Below are 18,767 nucleotides of genomic sequence, written 5' to 3' on the forward strand. Positions count from 1 at the left end.
AAATATTCTTACCTTGATTAACAGGGGAATCAGTGGTACCTTCAGCCTCACTAACCACTGAAGTGTACTCTTCCTTTTGAACAGAGAATCGATTTCCTACCGTCACATCTTCTCTGTTAACCCTCCTTATCTTCCTTTTTCCTGAACTGTGAACCACTTGCCACTTAAAGCGGCTGCCACTATCACTGCTAGTAACCATTTCTTCCTTACCAGCTAAATCCTTTTCACACTCGCTCCCACACTCATCTAGGCGAAGCTTCAGCCTCCTATTTTCCTCCTGAAGAAGTAGAACCTCATTCTTCAACACTTTAACCTGAGATTCTAAAACACTACAACAAGCAATGGTGCTTGGCAACACCCCACGCTAACTCCGAGAGCTTAGGACAGGTATGACCGCAGGTGATTGAAGGTATCATGAAAGCAATAGGTGAAGGCGACATGGCCCAGGTAACAAATTTATGGAGAATTCGGTGGTTTGCAAGGAGAAGGAAGCGGCCTCTCAAAGTAATTTTCAAGTCAGAATCAATTTGAACCATGATCCTGCAGGCGAAAGCACGACTGAGAGAAAAAAAGAGTATGCGAGAGTGTTCCTCGCTCGAGACAGAACACAAGAGGAAAGGATGATACTGAAAGTGAGAGTACAAAAATGAAAGGAAGAATGAGAGGAAATGACAAAGATGAGCAGAAGAACCCAGACACAGGTGGAAGGGCAAACACTCCCTCCAGAAACACCCCCAGAATTAGTCCAACCATGACAACCCCAAGGCAAATGAACTATCTAAACTAAGAATCACACACTGTTCCCTCTGTCTCCACCCCCACACCACAAACCCCACCCCTACAGCAACCCCCTATGAGAACCCTGACCCTACCCTCTCCACAACCCCCAACAGGCTCCCACCAGGGTGCCCACTCCCCCAATCCCAATATTCTGCCAGGACCCCGGTGTTAAAAAAAATGTTGAAGGTTTGGTACATGAATGCAGAGGGAATAATGAATAAATTGGAGGAGTGGCATAAAAGAATCAATGAGAAGTCCCCAGACATCATAGTAGTCACAGAAATGAAATTCTATGATATAATAACAGATGCAATCTTCCCACCAGGATATCAGATCATGAGGAAAGATAGAAGAAGCAGAAGGGGAGGAGGGATTGCATTGCTCGTAAAAAACGATGAAGATTTGAGGAAATGGAGGCATGGACGAGACTGGAGAAAGGGATTACATAGTAGGTACACTCCAGTCTGGGGAACAGAAGGCAGTCATTGCAGTGATGTACAATCCACCACAGAACTGTTGGAGGCCACGAGAGGAACAGGATGAGAGCAACAGAACAATGGTGGACACACTGGCTGAGGTGGCAGAAAGAGCTCACTAGAGCATAGCAAAGTCACTAGTTATGGGCAATTTCAACCACAGGGAGATCGACTGGGAAAATCTGGAGCCACACGGGGGCCCAGAAACATGGATAGCCAAGATGATGGATGTGATACTGGAAAACCTTCTGCATCAACATGAAAGGCACACTACCGGAGAGAGAAAGGGGAGGATGAACCAGCAAAAATGTACCTCGTGTTCACCCTGAGCTTTTCTGACTTATGAGAGGCCCCTTGGAGCTAATGATCAAGTGGTTCTCTGCTTTGAATACATAGTAGAGTTACAATTAGCGAGGGTAACAGGAGTTGAATGGGAAAAGCCAAACTATAAAAGAGGAAACTACACAACTATGAGGAACTTCCTTCAGGAGGTTCAGTGGGACAGGGAATTGGTAGGAAAGTCAGAAAAGAAATGATGGAATATGTAACAACAAAATGCAAGTAGGCAGAGGAAAGGTTTGTTCCCAAGGGCAACAGAAATAATGGGAAGACCAAAACGAGCCACTCGTTTACCCGAAGGTGTAGGGAGGCAAAAACTAAATGCACTAGGGAATGGAAAAGTACAGAAGGCAAAGGACCCAGGAAAATAAAGAGATCAGTCAAAGAGCCAGAAACGAGTATGCACAGATAAGGAGGGAGGCCCAGCGACAGTACGAAAACAACATAGTATCGAAAGTCAAGTCTGACCCGAAACTGCTGTATAGCCACATTAGGAGACAGACAACCGTCAAAGACCAGGTGATCAGGCTGAGGAAACAAGGTGAAGAACTCACAAGAAGCGATCAAGAGATATGCAAGGAGCTCAACACGAGATTTAAGGAAGTATTCACAGTGGAGACAGGAAGGACTCAGGAAAGACAGAACAGAGGGGGACACCAACAGGGAATACACCAACAAGTGCTGTAGGTGAAGAAGATGCTAAGTGACCTTGATGCCTCAAAGGCAATGGGACTGGACAACATCTCCCCGTGGGTCCTTAGAGAGGGAGCAGAAATGCTGTGTGTACCATTAACCACAATCTTCAACACAACCCTTGAAGCTGGGCAACTAACCGATGTTTGGAAGACAGCAAATGTAGTTCCCACTTTTAAAAATAGGAGACAGAAAAGAGGCACTAGACTACAGACCAGTGTCACTGATGTGTATAGTATGCAGAGTCATGGAGAAGATTATCAGGAGGAGAGTGGTGGAACACCTGGAACGGCACAAGATTATAAATAACAACAAGCACGGATTCAAGGAAGGCAAATCCTGTGTCACAGACCTTCTGGAGTTTTATGACAACATAACAGAAGTAAGACACAAGAGAAAGGGGTGGGTTGATAGTATTTTCTTGGACTAAAAGAAGGCCTTCGACACAGTTCCTCACAAGAGATTAGTGCAGAAACTAAAGGAACTGGCACGTATAAAGGGAAAAGCACTGCAATTGATAAGAGAATACCTGACAGGGAGGCAACAACGAGTCATGGTACGTGATGAGGTATCACAGTGGGCACCTGTGACGAGCGGGATCCCACAGGGGTCGGTCCTAGGACCAGTGCTATTTTTAGTATATGTGAATCACATGATGGAAGGGATAGACTCAGAGGTGTCCCTGTTCGCAGATGATGTGAAGTTGATGAGGAGAATTAAATCAGATGAGGATCAGGCAGGACTTCAAAGAGACCTAGACAGGCTGGACACGTGGTCCAGTAACTGGCTTCTCGAAGTCAACCTTGCCAAATGCAAAGTCATGAAGATCGGAGAAGGGCAAAGAAGACCGCAGACAGAGTATAGGCTAGGCTACCAAAGATTGCAAACCTCGTTCAAGGAGAAAGATCTTGAGGTGAGTATAACACTGAGCACGTCTCCGGAAGCACACATCAACCAGATAACTGCTGCAGCATATGTGCACTTGGCAAACCTGAGATTAGCGTTCCGATACCTAAGTAAGGAATCTTTCAAAATACTGTACACCGGGTACGTCAGGCCCACATTGGAGTATGCAGCATCAGCTTGGAACCCGCACCGGGTCAAGCACGTTAAGAAATTAGAGAAAGTGCAAGGTTTGTGACAAGGTTAGTTCCAGAGCTAAGGGGAATGTCCTACGAAGAAAGGTTAAGAGAAATCGGCCTGACGACACTGGAGGACAGGAAGGTTAGGGGAGACATGATAACGACATACAAATTACTGCATGAAATAGACAACGTGGACAGAGACAAGATGTTCCAGCGAAGGGACACAGAAACGAGGGGTCACTCTTGGAAGCTGAAGACTCAGATGAGTCACAGGGATGTTAGGAAGTATTTCTTCAGTTATAGAGTGGTCAGGAAGTGGAACAGTCTAGCGATAGTGATGTAGTGGAGGCAGGAACCCTCTGTAGCTTTAAGACGAGGTATGATAAAGTTCAGAGAGCAGGGAGAGAGGACCTAGTAGCGTTCAGTGAAGAGGCGGGGCCAGGAGCTGAGTCTCGACCCCTGCAACCACAATTAGGTGTGTAGGTGAGTACACACACACACGCACAAACACACACACACACACACACACACACACACACACACACACAAACACACACACACACACAAACACACACACAAACTCACACACACACACAGAAAGACACACACACACAAACACACACACAAACACGCACACACACACACACACACACACACAAAAATACACACATACAAACACACACTCACACACAAGCACACACACACACAAACACACACACACAAACACATACACATAAATACACACACAAACACACAAACACACAGAAACACACACAGAAACACACACGCACACACACACACAAACACACACACACACAAACACATACACATAAACAAACACACAAACACACACACAAACACACACACACACAAACACATACACATAAACAAACACAAACACACACACAAACACACACACACACACACACAAAGACATTCACATAAACACACATACTGTCAGCATAGTTGCTGATCCCCTACATGTGTTGTATAGCTTATCTGAGTACCATAGCACCTTCCATATGTTTTATATACACGATCCCTTGCTAGGCCTAGGGACTAGTTTGTGTGAGGTCACGTGTTGTACATGTGTGCGTGAGAGCCTCTGTAACTCTCTCAGTTCCAGTTAGACCTACCGAGCAGCAACAGGCAGGCTGGGCCTCCCTTTACCACAGTCTGATAATGTAAGTGTTACAATCCAACAAGTGTGTTTAACTATAACCATCTAATCTCCAACGAACCCCGACGACAAATGATGGCAACGGAGGGCCTGTAATTCTGACGATTACAGCGATTTCTGGAGATAAATTTCTACTGAGCTGGTCGCCATCTTGCAATGCTAGGCCTGCCGAGACACACTCTACAATCCCAAGCCAGCTACCCTAAGCAAGCTTTCACCAGTCTATTGCTTCCCTTAATGGTCAGTCTCTGTGTATTAGTGTTTTATTTGCTTTATTGCGTTACTTCCGAGGTGTTGACCCGGGTTTGCAAAGTAAGCCATGCCATCAAGCCAGTCTGGGGGGGGGAGTCGAGTCCAGCCCAGCCCTATGCCATTCCAGCTTTGCCTGCTAAGCCAGCTTTCCACCCCTGCTGTGCTCATCATTACAAGTCATCAAGCCAGTCTGTGTGAAAGGTTAAGCCAGGCCAGCCAGCAACTAGCCCAGTACTCAAGCAAGCCACGTCGGTACAGTCTTCTTCATCGTTTTGTGCTTCCAGTTCAAGCTATTCTGAGTGTTTTTTCATCCCTTTGGTGTTGTGGTATCTTGTGGGTTGTTTTTAAGACAGCCCGGCTTAGAATATCTTCGTGCCTAGTGTGGGTGTCCCCAGAGTGGTTTACGCCATTCATCCCACAGGCCCAGTCACCATGCAGTGTCTCACCACGCTGCCACAAGCACTCACCCACCTCACCCACAACCGCTGTTGTTTTTGTACCCTTCTCACGGGTCCTAGCACCTTATTTTTACGGACCACATAGGGGGTCAAGAGCCAAGAGTGTTCCTTCATCAGGGGCGCCATCATAAAAGCCTCCTGTGTGAGTTCATCGTCGATTTAAGCGCAAATTCTTCGAGGCGTCAGGAACGCCGCCAGCCACGAGACTCCACCGCCTACCTTTCATCACCATCAACCTACACCGTCGCTACAGTGTTACTGAATATTTTTTTTATATAGAGACATTTGCGTGTGTTCAGACGTTTTCTTGACAGTGATTTCTTAGTGACATTCAGTGGCTCTTGATTAGACTCAGTGTTCATTATATACTGTTTGCAATTTTTTTTTCTCTTCTTTCTTCAGTGTTAATATTCGTGCTTTATTTTATGTTTGTTGTGTTTTGTTTCTTTTTTATATATACTTGAAATAAGTACTTTCATGTTTTTCCTTGTTATGTGCAATATATAAGCAGTATAACCTTGTGTTTACACTTCACAATTATCTTGTATTCACAGTATTGTGTTCCTTGCCTAGTAATTTATGCAGTGAAGTAGCTCAGTAACTTGTTCCCTTATATTCTGCATCACAACTCAGTGTTATCTCAGTTATTTTTTTTCTCCCAGCATTTGTGTATTCTAGCTATTTTTTTTTTATTCATTCATTTGCCATTTAATTTTTTTTCTCTGTGTGTTGAACATTCTTGTGTTAATTCTTTTCATTTAGCCAGTATCTAATTTATCTTATCTCAGACAATAGTGCCATTATTTTGTTTGAAGCAAGAGAATTATTTTCCAAATTTTTCATACCTCAAGCCTTATTACAAAAAAATTCTCATAGTTTTGTGCATATATTGATGTGTTGTGTTCTGCATCACTGTAAGTGTTCAAACCTTTTCCTTGTTTGGTGTTTTTTTTTTTGCCTCTATTATTTTTTATATTTCATTGAACAAATTCACTCTTAATGCAATTTTTAACTTCTTTAAAGTAAATCATTCTTTTGTTTGTTCAGTAAGTGTTTACTTAAGCTGCAATTAAGAGTTAAAGTGTTCAATCAGTTCATTCCTTGATAATTTTTTTTTTGTTGTTGCTTTTGTAAATTGTATTTTCTTGTGTGTTATTTTTTATTGCAGTGGTCGCCGTTGCCCAGCGGTGAGAGCAGCCACTCTCACTGCTGAGGTCCAGGTAACAAACCCTGGAGATTAACATAACATAGCATATTTTTTTATGCAAGACAGGTATACAATACCGACAAGATGAAAGTTAAGACACTTGTGCAACATCTGGTTATCTTTATTGTAAACGTTTCGCCATCCAGTGGTTTTATCAATACAAATTCTTGGACATAACTTGACTTAAGAAATCGTAATGACACAATTAGACATAATTAGAAAACAGAAGAACTATATACAAAAGATGAGGTAATCAGTCCCTCAGCCTTGGAGGTGGTGTTTACAACACCGTGGTTGTAGAGATTCTGAAGCACAGGTAAGGAGACTGGCGCTTATATAGGCGTCAGTGAAGAGAGACATGTAGCAGACGAGGGCATAGTCACTGGTAGGCGGGATTCCCCAGTGGAAGTAGGTCCTTCCCAAATTGATGGGCTAGTTGTAGAAGTCGTGAAGAAGGTCATGTAGATGTCCTCTGTGCTTCAGAATCTCTACAACCACGGTGTTGTAAACACCACCTCCAAGGCTGAGGGACTGATTACCTCATCTTTTGTATATAGTTCTTCTGTTTTCTAATTATGTCCAAGAATTTGTATTGATAAAGCCACTGGATGGCGAAACGTTTACAATAAAGATAACCAGATGTTGCACAAGTGTCTTAACTTTCATATTTTTTTATTATTGCAACATTGACTCATTTTACAATACTTCTTGTGTAAACATCGTGCTGCCATTATTTTTTTTCTTTCAGAACTTTTATGTTGTGTTGTGCAGAACTTTTTGATTACAATTTGTTATTTGCAATATTGCTACAGTTTATTTCAGTACATTATTCTGTGATTTCAGTTTTACATTTTCTGTGCATAATATTTTATTCTTTGTGTGTCATTTTCTTTTCTTTTAGTGAATTACTTTCCCAGTTTGTTTTAATTTTGCATAAGATTTGTTGATCCCATTTTATCATTTGTTTTTTGTTGAATTTCTTTATTGAATTGAGAGTAAAGACAACTCACTGTGCCATTCATTCAATTTATAGTAAATTTGAATAAATTTGATTTGAGTAACGTACAGTTTCCCTTGATTTTCGAAGTGTTGCTTATCCAGTTGAGTAATTTTTTTTTATTTTCATGTGAGTTCTCCTTGCTTACAGTGTGACTTATTTCTTTTCTTTACTTATGCAGAATAGTTAAGTAATTTCTTCCCATTTAAGTTTACTGTGTTGTGTGTTCCTCAGCTATATTTTTTTTTCGTTTCTCTAAACTCTTGTTCCACATTTTGCAAACATGTCTCAAGTCTTCTCGAGCGATGCCTCAGCACAGTCTGCTAGTCCAACCAATAATGCGTCAGTCCAAAATTCGAGTATTTCTTTATCAAACAATAGACACACTCAGACTTCGAACCTTCGTAATTTTAGTCGTGACCCTTATGATGCTATGCCATTGTTCAATGGGAATCCAGACAACCTGGAAGCATGATTTACCGCTGTTCGTGCTAGGGCAAATGCCTCAGTAGATGGTCCTCCATCAGAGAGTTGTATAATTAGTATCGGAAAGGAAAGTCTAGTTCGTTCACCAGCTGCTTCGCATGTCTTCAACTTGATCCGTATGCAGGACTTTCAGGATCTAACCAAGTGGCAAGATTATGAGCGATTAATCTGTAACTATCTTGAACCAATACGAGTGACTGATCCTTTTGTTGTTCTTAAGGAATTAGTGTGTACAGCTCCGAGGCCAGAGGAATCATTAGATGTGTTTGCTCTTCGTTTAAATAACCTAATGTCCTCATTTGTTAAGGCAGGTCAAAGTTCCAAGTACCTTAAAGACAATGAAGAACTAGCTCTTGAGGGGTTTGCCAAATTAGCAGCATTTGGCGTTATTAAAAAGTTAATGCCACCAACGTCAATGTATGTGTATAATTCTAGCCTCCTAACTGCCGCAATGGGACCGCTTGCAGCCCTTATCCATGTGCGTGATTTGTGTCCCGAGGGAACCTTCCCCTATCGAAGGTCTACATCAGCCGCTTTGACTACTCCTGTATCTCCTCTTGTCTGTGCTACAACCAAAACTCCCGATCGAAATCACTCGCGACCGTCATCCAAAGCTAGTGTCAAGAGTCATCATTCCCGTAGCATTCGTAGTATGTACAGTAGACATAGCCAAAGAACTTGCTATAATTGTGGTTACCGTGGACATATCACAGTAAATTGTCCAGATAGTCGATCTAAGAGGCATCGAAATACTGATGGGTACCAGTGCGATTTGCCTTATTGTACTTATCACAGAATTCATGGCCATGACACATCCGAGTGCAATGCTCTCTTTAACCTCCAGTACTCTAGAGCCTTCCGTGGCCATTCCAACCGCAGAGCCAGGAGAGGAAATAGGGGTCGGGGTTCTCAGAATAACCAGAACCAGCCTCATTCTTCCAATTCGGGGGAATCCGAGCGCCCCAGTCAACCTGTACCGTGGTGACAGTAGGTGATGATGAGTACACCATCCCCGTTCACAATTCTTTTGAAGCCTTATGCAGTCATGAGAATGACAATCCTGCTGTTGATGTTGCTTCACACGTCTCTGACGTAGATGAATTTGGGGATGAAGTGGAACATGCCTTCTTCAATGACAACCCACCTTTCTGTTTGCACATAACTCCCAATGAAACGATAGGTCCACTAGTGCAAGCATCTATTCATAATGTGCCCGTTCATGTGTTCATGAACTCTGGTGCGCAAGTTAATATCATCAGGTCAAGTTTGTTTAAAGATAAGCAGTTATGACGTGTCCTCGTCGTAGAACCAACTACTGTAACCTCCCTTAGTGGAGTAGCTGGTTCCCTTCTGTGTGTCCGAGGTCAGACTTCTCTCACCTTTTCTATCCGAGGTAGAGACTTTACTGCTGCTTTCCTTGTTGTCGACCAGATTACTTTCCCTGGTGACCTTCTACTGAGATTTGCTTCTATGAGAGGCTTATGTACTGTGCTTGACCCTTACCGATGGTATGCCCAAATTGACGACTTGGTCTTTCCATTTTGGGGTTACCAGCTTGGATCCCTTGCTAGGCCTAGTGACTAGTTTGTGTGACGTCATGTGATGCGCATGTGTGCGTGAGAGCCTCTGTAACTCTCTCAGTTCCAGTTAGACCTACCGAGCAGCAACAGGCAGGCTGGGCCTCCCTTTACCACAGTCTGATAATATAAGTGTTACCATCCAACAAGTGTGCTTAACTACACAACCATGTAATCTCCAGCGAACCCCGACGACAACACAAACATGCACAAACACACACACACACACACATACATACACACACACACACACACACACACACACACACACACACACACACACACACAAATGAGTCACACACACACACACACACAAAGAGGCGGGGCCAGGAGCACACACAAACACACACACACAAACACACACAAACACACACACAAACACACACACATACACAGAAACACACACACACACACACATTAACACACACAAACACACACACAAACACACACACACACACACACACACACACACACACACACACACACACACACACACACACACACAAACACACATAGACATACACACACACAATCACACACAAACACACACACACAAACACACATGCAAACACACACACACAAACACACACACACACATGCAAACACACACTCACACACAAACACACACACACACAAAAACACATACACTCACACACACACACACACACACACATGTAGTTGAGGCAGTATCCATACGTAGCTTTGAGAAGAGGGATGATAAAGCTCACGGAGCGGGAAGAGTGACTGAGTAGCGGCCTGTTGAAGAGGCGAGGCCAGGAGCTGTGACTCGTCCCCCGCAACCACAACTAGGTGAATACACATAACATAACACACCTGCACGCATATACAACAGGCCTAGTGTTTATCAACATGTGCCTCGGACAAAAGGGTAACTAACACACACAATGGAGGACAAGAGGGACATGGTGGACATGGTAACATCATATAAAATACTGAGAGGAATCGACAAGGTGGACAGAGATAAGATGTTTCAGAGATGGGACACAGCAACAAGGAGTCACAGTTGGAAGTTGAAGACTGAGATGAGTCACATAGATGTTAGGAATTATTTCTTCAGTCACAGAGTTGTCGGAAAGTGGAAGAGTCTGGAAAGTGACGTACTGGAGGCAGGAACCATACATAGACGAGGTTTGATGAAGCTCATATAGCAAGGAGAGAGAAGCCGTAGTAGCGATCATTGAGGAGGCGGGACCAGGAGCTATAACTCAACCCCTGCAACCACAATTAGGTGAGTACAAATGGGCGAGTACACACTCACGCTCACACTCCAGATCACATAAGACGGCAGTTAAATAAGTACAGAGGTACACTTTGTTTAAATTCTTCTAAATACAATGTTTCCTTGTTTACATTTTGTTGTCTCTCTTGTAATAATTTCCTTATTTAATTCCACTTTGTAGTCTTATTTTAAAGCTGATTGTCCTTAATAATTATATTGCGCATATAATGACGTATAACTTACTAAGTTGGGTGAGGTTGTTAGTAGAGCTGAGATCTCCTGACGAATAACTTACTAAGTTGAGGTTGCTAGTAGAGCTGAGCTCTCCTGACGAATAAGCTGTATAGTCCTTGTGGCTTAGCGCTTCTTTTTTTATTATAATAATAATAATCCTGACGAATAACTTACTAAGTTGAGGTTGCTAGTAGAGCTGAGCTCTTCTGACGTATAACTTAGTTGAGGTTGTTAGTGGAGCTGAGCTCTTCTGACATATAACTTACTAAATTAGGTGAGGTTGTTAGTGGAGCTGAGCTCTCCTGACGTACAACTTACTAAGTTAGGTGAGGTTATTAGAGGAGCTGAAGTCTCCCGACGTATAACTTACTAAGTTAGGTGAACCATACCCCCGGCCGGGACTGAACCCGCGGGTTCAATCCCGGCCGGGGGTATGGTTTATTTGCAATCGTGTCATTACGATTTCTTGAGTTAAGTTAGGTGAAGTTGTTAGTGGAGCTGAGGTCTCCCGACGTATAACTTACTAAGTTAGGTGAAGTTGTTAGTGGAGCCGAGCTCTCCTGACGTATAACTTACTAAGTTAGGTGAGGTTGTTAGTGGAGTTGAGCTCTCCCGACGTATAACTTACTAAGTTAGGTGAGGTTATTAGTGGAGCTGAGCTCTCCTGACGTACAACTTACTAAGTTAGGTGAAGTTGTTAGTGGAGCTGAGCTGTCCTGATGTAAAGCTTACTAAGTTAGGTGAGGTTGTTAGTGGAGCTGAGCTTTCCTGACGTATAACTTACTAAGTTAGGTGAGGTTATTAGTGGAGCTGAGCTCTCATGACGTATAACTTACTAAGTTAGGTGAGGTTGTTAGTAGAGCTGAGCTCTCATGACGTATAACTTACTAAGTTAGGTGAGGTTGTTAATAGAGCTGAGCTCTCATGACGTATAACTTACTAAGTTAGGTGAGGTTGTTAGTAGAGCTGAGCTCTCATGACGTATAACTTACTAAGTTAGGTGAGGTTGTTAGTAGAGCTGAGCTCTCATGACGTATAACTTACTAAGTTAGGTGAAGTTGTTAGTGGAGCTGAGCTGTCCTGATGTAAAGCTTACTAAGTTAGGTGAGGTTGTTAGTGGAGCTGAGCTCTCCTGACGTATAACTTACTAAGTTAGGTGAGGTTGTTAGTAGAGCTGAGCTCTCATGACGTATAACTTACTAAGTTAGGTGAGGTTGTTAGTAGAGCTGAGCTCTCATGACGTATAACTTACTAAGTTAGGTGAGGTTGTTAATAGAGCTGAGCTCTCATGACGTATAACTTACTAAGTTAGGTGAGGTTGTTAGTAGAGCTGAGCTCTCATGACGTATAACTTACTAAGTTAGGTGAGGTTGTTAATAGAGCTGAGCTCTCATGACGTATAACTTACTAAGTTAGGTGAGGTTGTTAATAGAGCTGAGCTCTCATGACGTATAACTTACTAAGTTAGGTGAGGTTGTTAATAGAGCTGAGCTCTCATGACGTATAACTTACTAAGTTAGGTGAGGTTGTTAATAGAGCTGAGCTCTCATGACGTATAACTTACTAAGTTAGGTGAGGTTGTTAATAGAGCTGAGCTCTCCTTTAAACTTACATTCTCACTATAAAAAGTTCGTTTATTCAGTGTGTTAATGAATAAATTAATATTAACTTAGTATCTATCTTTTCATACTAATTAAAACTTAAAAAACACGAGTCCGTTGAAAACCTTTTGTATATTTTATATTTTCCTGTAGTTTGATAAAAAGTTAATGTGTGGAAATTATTTATTTAATTATCCTGCACATTATTCCACCCTGAGTGTGACTGCTAAATATTTATCTATGATCTAATTAACACATACAGGACACAGAAGACTGGATGGAAGAGCAGAAAGAAAATTGATCGCAATTATTAATTCACAAGGCCTAATTATCTCGGTAATAATCAACAATTGTGCCTGGAAAAAACTTACCTGAGTGAGGGCATACTCTTGCCCTTAATCAGACCAGCTGGGGGAAACCTTGGTGATGGTGGACACGGCTGATGTCGTTCCTCCACAAACTTCTCTAGAGCAGAGTGTGGCCTTGATTTCTCTCCATCTATTCCCCAGGAGCTGCCACCAAACTCTCCACCAGCTCCACCCTGTGCAGTAACAACTCATTACTTTCACTCTACTAATTGTGGTTATTTGTGTAACCAAACATCAAACAAATTACCAACTTATAAGAAATAATTGATAAGAAAAATGATAGTGCATCCTTCATAATAGTGCATCCTTCATGATAGTGCATCCTTCATGATAGTGCATCCTTCATGATAGTGCATCCTTCATGATAGTGCATCCTTCATGATAGTGCATCCTTCATGATAGTGCATCCTTCATGATAGTGTATCCTTCATGATAGTGCATCCTTCATAATGGTGCATCCTTCATGATAGTGCATCCTTCATGATAGTGCATCCTTCATGATAGTGTATCCTTCATGATAGTGCATCCTTCATAATGGTGCATCCTTCATGATAGTGCATCCGTCATAATGGTGCATCCTTCATGATAGTGCATCCTTCATGATAGTGCATCCTTCATGATAGTGCATCCTTCATAATGGTGCATCCTTCATGATAGTGCATCCTTCATGATAGTGCATCCTTCATGATAGTGTATCCTTCATGATAGTGCATCCTTCATAATGGTGCATCCTTCATGATAGTGCATCCTTCATAATGGTGCATCCTTCATGATAGTGCATCCTTCATGATAGTGCATCCTTCATGATAGTGTATCCTTCATGATAGTGCATCCTTCATAATGGTGCATCCTTCATAATAGTGCATCCTTCATAATGGTGCATCCTTCATGATAGTGCATCCTTCATAATGGTGCATCCTTCATGATAGTGCATCCTTCATGATAGTGTATCCTTCATGATAGTGCATCCTTCATAATGGTGCATCCTTCATGATAGTGCATCCTTCATAATGGTGCATCCTTCATGATAGTGCATCCTTCATGATAGTGCATCCTTCATGATAGTGCATCCTTCATAATGGTGCATCCTTCATGATAGTGCATCCTTCATGATAGTGTATCCTTCATGATAGTGCATCCTTCATGATAGTGCATCCTTCATGATAGTGTATCCTTCATGATAGTGCATCCTTCATAATGGTGCATCCTTCATGATAGTGCATCCTTCATAATCCTTCATGATAGTGCATCCTTCATGATAGTGCATCCTTCATGATAGTGCATCCTTCATAATGGTGCATCCTTCATGATAGTGCATCCTTCATAATGGTGCATCCTTCATGATAGTGCATCCTTCATGATAGTGCATCCTTCATTATAGTGCATCCTTCATAATGGTGCATCCTTCATGATAGTGCATCCTTCATGATAGTGCATCCTTCATGATAGTGCATCCTTCATGATAGTGTATCCTTCATGATAGTGCATCCTTCATAATGGTGCATCCTTCATGATAGTGCATCCTTCATGATAGTGCATTCTTCATGATAGTGCATCCTTCATGATAGTGCATCCTTCATGATAGTGCATCCTTCATGATAGTGTATCCTTCATGATAGTGCATCCTTCATAATGGTGCATCCTTCATGATAGTGCATCCTTCATGATAGTGCATCCTTCATGATAGTGTATCCTTCATGATAGTGCATCCTTCATAATGGTGCATCCTTCATGATAGTGCATCCTTCATGATAGTGTATCCTTCATGATAGTGCATCCTTCATAATGGTGCATCCTTCATGATAGTGCATCCTTCATAATGGTGCATCCTTCATGATAGTGCATCCTTCATGATAGTGCATCCTTCATAACAGTGCATCCTTCATGATAGTGCATCCTTCATGATAGTGCATCCTTCATAATGGTGCATCCTTCATAACAGTGCATCCTTCATGATAGTGCATCCTTCATGATAGTGCATCCTTCATAATGGTGCATCCTTCATGATAGTGCATCCTTCATAATAGTGCATCCTTCATAATAGTGCATCCTTCATAACAGTGCATCCTTCATAATAGTGCATCCTTCATGATAGTGCATCCTTCATAACAGTGCATCCTTCATGATAGTGCATCCTTCATGATAGTGCATCCTTCATGATAGTGCATCCTTCATGATAGTGTATCCTTCATGATAGTGCATCCTTCATAATGGTGCATCCTTCATGATAGTGCATCCTTCATAATGGTGCATCCTTCATGATAGTGCATCCTTCATGATAGTGCATCCTTCATGATAGTGCATCCTTCATAATGGTGCATCCTTCATGATAGTGCATCCTTCATAATGGTGCATCATTCATGATAGTGCATCCTTCATGATAGTGCATCCTTCATGATAGTGCATCCTTCATAAGGGTGCATCCTTCATGATAGTGCATCCTTCATGATAGTGCATCCTTCATGATAGTGCATCCTTCATGATAGTGTATCCTTCATGATAGTGCATCCTTCATAATGGTGCATCCTTCATGATAGTGCATCCTTCATGATAGTGCATCCTTCATGATAGTGCATCCTTCATGATAGTGCATCCTTCATGATAGTGCATCCTTCATGATAGTGTATCCTTCATGATAGTGCATCCTTCATAATGGTGCATCCTTCATGATAGTGCATCCTTCATGATAGTGCATCCTTCATGATAGTGTATCCTTCATGATAGTGCATCCTTCATAATGGTGCATCCTTCATGATAGTGCATCCTTCATGATAGTGTATCCTTCATGATAGTGCATCCTTCATAATGGTGCATCCTTCATGATAGTGCATCCTTCATAATGGTGCATCCTTCATGATAGTGCATCCTTCATGATAGTGCATCCTTCATAACAGTGCATCCTTCATGATAGTGCATCCTTCATGATAGTGCATCCTTCATAATGGTGCATCCTTCATAACAGTGCATCCTTCATGATAGTGCATCCTTCATGATAGTGCATCCTTCATAATGGTGCATCCTTCATGATAGTGCATCCTTCATAATAGTGCATCCTTCATAATAGTGCATCCTTCATAACAGTGCATCCTTCATAATGGTGCATCCTTCATGATAGTGCATCCTTCATGATAGTGCATCCTTCATGATAGTGTATCCTTCATGATAGTGCATCCTTCATAATGGTGCATCCTTCATGATAGTGCATCCTTCATGATAGTGTATCCTTCATGATAGTGCATCCTTCATAATGGTGCATCCTTCATGATAGTGCATCCTTCATAATGGTGCATCCTTCATGATAGTGCATCCTTCATGATAGTGCATCCTTCATAACAGTGCATCCTTCATGATAGTGCATCCTTCATGATAGTGCATCCTTCATAATGGTGCATCCTTCATAACAGTGCATCCTTCATGATAGTGCATCCTTCATGATAGTGCATCCTTCATAATAGTGCATCCTTCATAACAGTGCATCCTTCATAATAGTGCATCCTTCATGATAGTGCATGCTTCATAACAGTGCATCCTTCATGATAGTGCATCCTTCATGATAGTGCATCCTTCATGATAGTGCATCCTTCATAATGGTGCATCCTTCATAACAGTGCATCCTTCATAATAGTGCATCCTTCATGATAGTGCATCCTTCATAATAGTGCATCCTTCATGATAGTGCATCCTTCATGATAGAGCATCCTTCATAATGGTGCATCCTTCATAATAGTGAATCCTTCATGATAGTGCATCCTTCATGATAGTGTATCCTTCATAATGGTGCATCCTTCATGATAGTGCATCCTTCATAACAGTGCATCCTTCATGATAGTGCATCCTTCATGATAGTGCATCCTTCATGATAGTGCATCCTTCATGATAGTGCATCCTTCATAACAGTGCATCCTTCATGATAGTGCATCCTTCATGATAGTGCATCCTTCATGATAGTGTATCCTTCATGATAGTGCATCCTTCATGATAGTGCATCCTTCATGATAGTGCATCCTTCATGATAGTGCATCCTTCATAATAGTGCATCCTTCATAATAGTGCATCCTTCATAATAGTGCATCCTTCATGATAGTGCATCCTTCATAATAGTGCATCCTTCATGATAGTGCATCCTTCATGATAGTGCATCCTTCATGATAGTGCATCCTTCATAATAGTGCATCCTTCATAATAGTGCATCCTTCTTAACAGTGCATCGTTCATAATAGTGCATCCTTCATTATAGTGCATCCTTCATGATAGTGCATCCTTCATGAAAGCACATCCTTCATGATAGTGCATCCTTCATGAAAGCACACCCTTCATGAAAGCACATCCTTCATGAAAGCACATCCTTCATGAAAGCACATCCTTCATGATAGCACATCCTTCATGATAGTGCATCCTTCATAACAGTGCATCCTTCATAATAGTGCATCCTTCATGATAGTGCATCCTTCATGATAGTGCATCCTTCATGATAGTGCATCCTTCATGATAGCACATCCTTCATGATAGCACATCCTTCATGATAGCACATCCTTCATGATAGCACATCCTTCATGATAGTGCATCCTTCATGAAAGCACATCCTTCATGAAAGCACATCCTTCATGAAAGCACATCCTTCATGAAAGCACATCCTTCATGATAGCACACCCTTCATGATAGCACACCCTTCATGATAGCACACCCTTCATGACAGAACATCCTTCATGAAAGCACATCCTTCATGATAGCACATCCTTCATGAAAGCACATCCTTCATGATAGCACATCCTTCATGACAGAACATCCTTCATGAAAGCACATCCTTCATGATAGCGCATCCTTCATGAAAGCACATCCTTCATGATAGCACATCCTTCATGAAAGCACATCCTTCATGATAGCACATCCTTCATGATAGCACATCCTTCATGACAGAACATCCTTCATGATAGCACATCCTTCATGACAGAACATCCTTCATGATAGCACATCCTTCATGATAGCACATCCCTTATAATGACACTTTCTTTTTCGTACTTTCTTCATGATATCGCATCCTTCAAATCTCTTCTGAGTGAGATACATGTGTAACAGCTGGGTATTATTATTGTCGACACGTCTGGCCTACTCAGAAGGTTGCTTCACCTGGGTACAGAGGTGACTGACACTAAGTACTGCCTCACAACTTTAGTAATGGAGAAGCAATTTTGATTTTATCCGACCCTCAGTATTAATCCATATTTAGGACATTAACATTTATCAAAGTTAAGGAACTGACCACATCAAAATTGCTTCTTTCTTATCAAGGCTGAGCGACTGATCTTTTATATACTTTTCCAGTGTTTCTGCTGTCTTCAGTAATTAAGTCACTCTTGTATTCAACTGAAGAAGCCAAGGATGGAAAACCTTCAACAATAAAGATTGAAGATTGAGACACTTATGCAGCATATGGGAATCTTTATTCAGGAAACGTTTCGCCACACAGTGGCTTCATCAGTCCAATACAAAGAGGAAGGCGTAAGGAGAGGAGGAGTGTGAGGTAATCAGTCCCTCAGCCTGGAGTCGATGTGTTCAGTCCATCAATCTTGTAGAATGTACAGCATAGGGCCGTAGACGTGGCTTATATACTGTAGTGAGGTGAGGTGAAGCAGGCGGAGGCGGGGTCATAGTGGTACCATCCCATATGCTGCATAAGTGTCTCAATCTTCAACTTGTCGGTTTTTCAAACCATTCATCACAACAATGAAGATGCCAAACTGATTCACTTGTGTCTTGTTTATCTATTTGTTGGTACTGTATAACATTATTTTAA

At 41.9% G+C, this 18,767-nt stretch overlaps 1 protein-coding gene across 1 annotated transcript in view; it reads right to left on the minus strand.

Annotated features, from left to right (window-relative positions):
* The window catches only part of LOC128696898 (protein unc-80 homolog), a 1,079,316-nt gene that overhangs the window by 592,780 nt on the left and 467,769 nt on the right, over positions 1-18,767 (minus strand). Inside the window, exon 19 of the mRNA XM_070095999.1 lies at positions 12,977-13,146. Coding sequence (XP_069952100.1) covers positions 12,977-13,146 — 170 coding nt within the window. The remainder of the gene's footprint in view (positions 1-12,976; positions 13,147-18,767) is intronic.

Source organism: Cherax quadricarinatus, chromosome 52, assembly GCF_038502225.1.
Source record: "Cherax quadricarinatus isolate ZL_2023a chromosome 52, ASM3850222v1, whole genome shotgun sequence".
NCBI classification, from domain to species: domain Eukaryota; kingdom Metazoa; phylum Arthropoda; class Malacostraca; order Decapoda; family Parastacidae; genus Cherax; species Cherax quadricarinatus.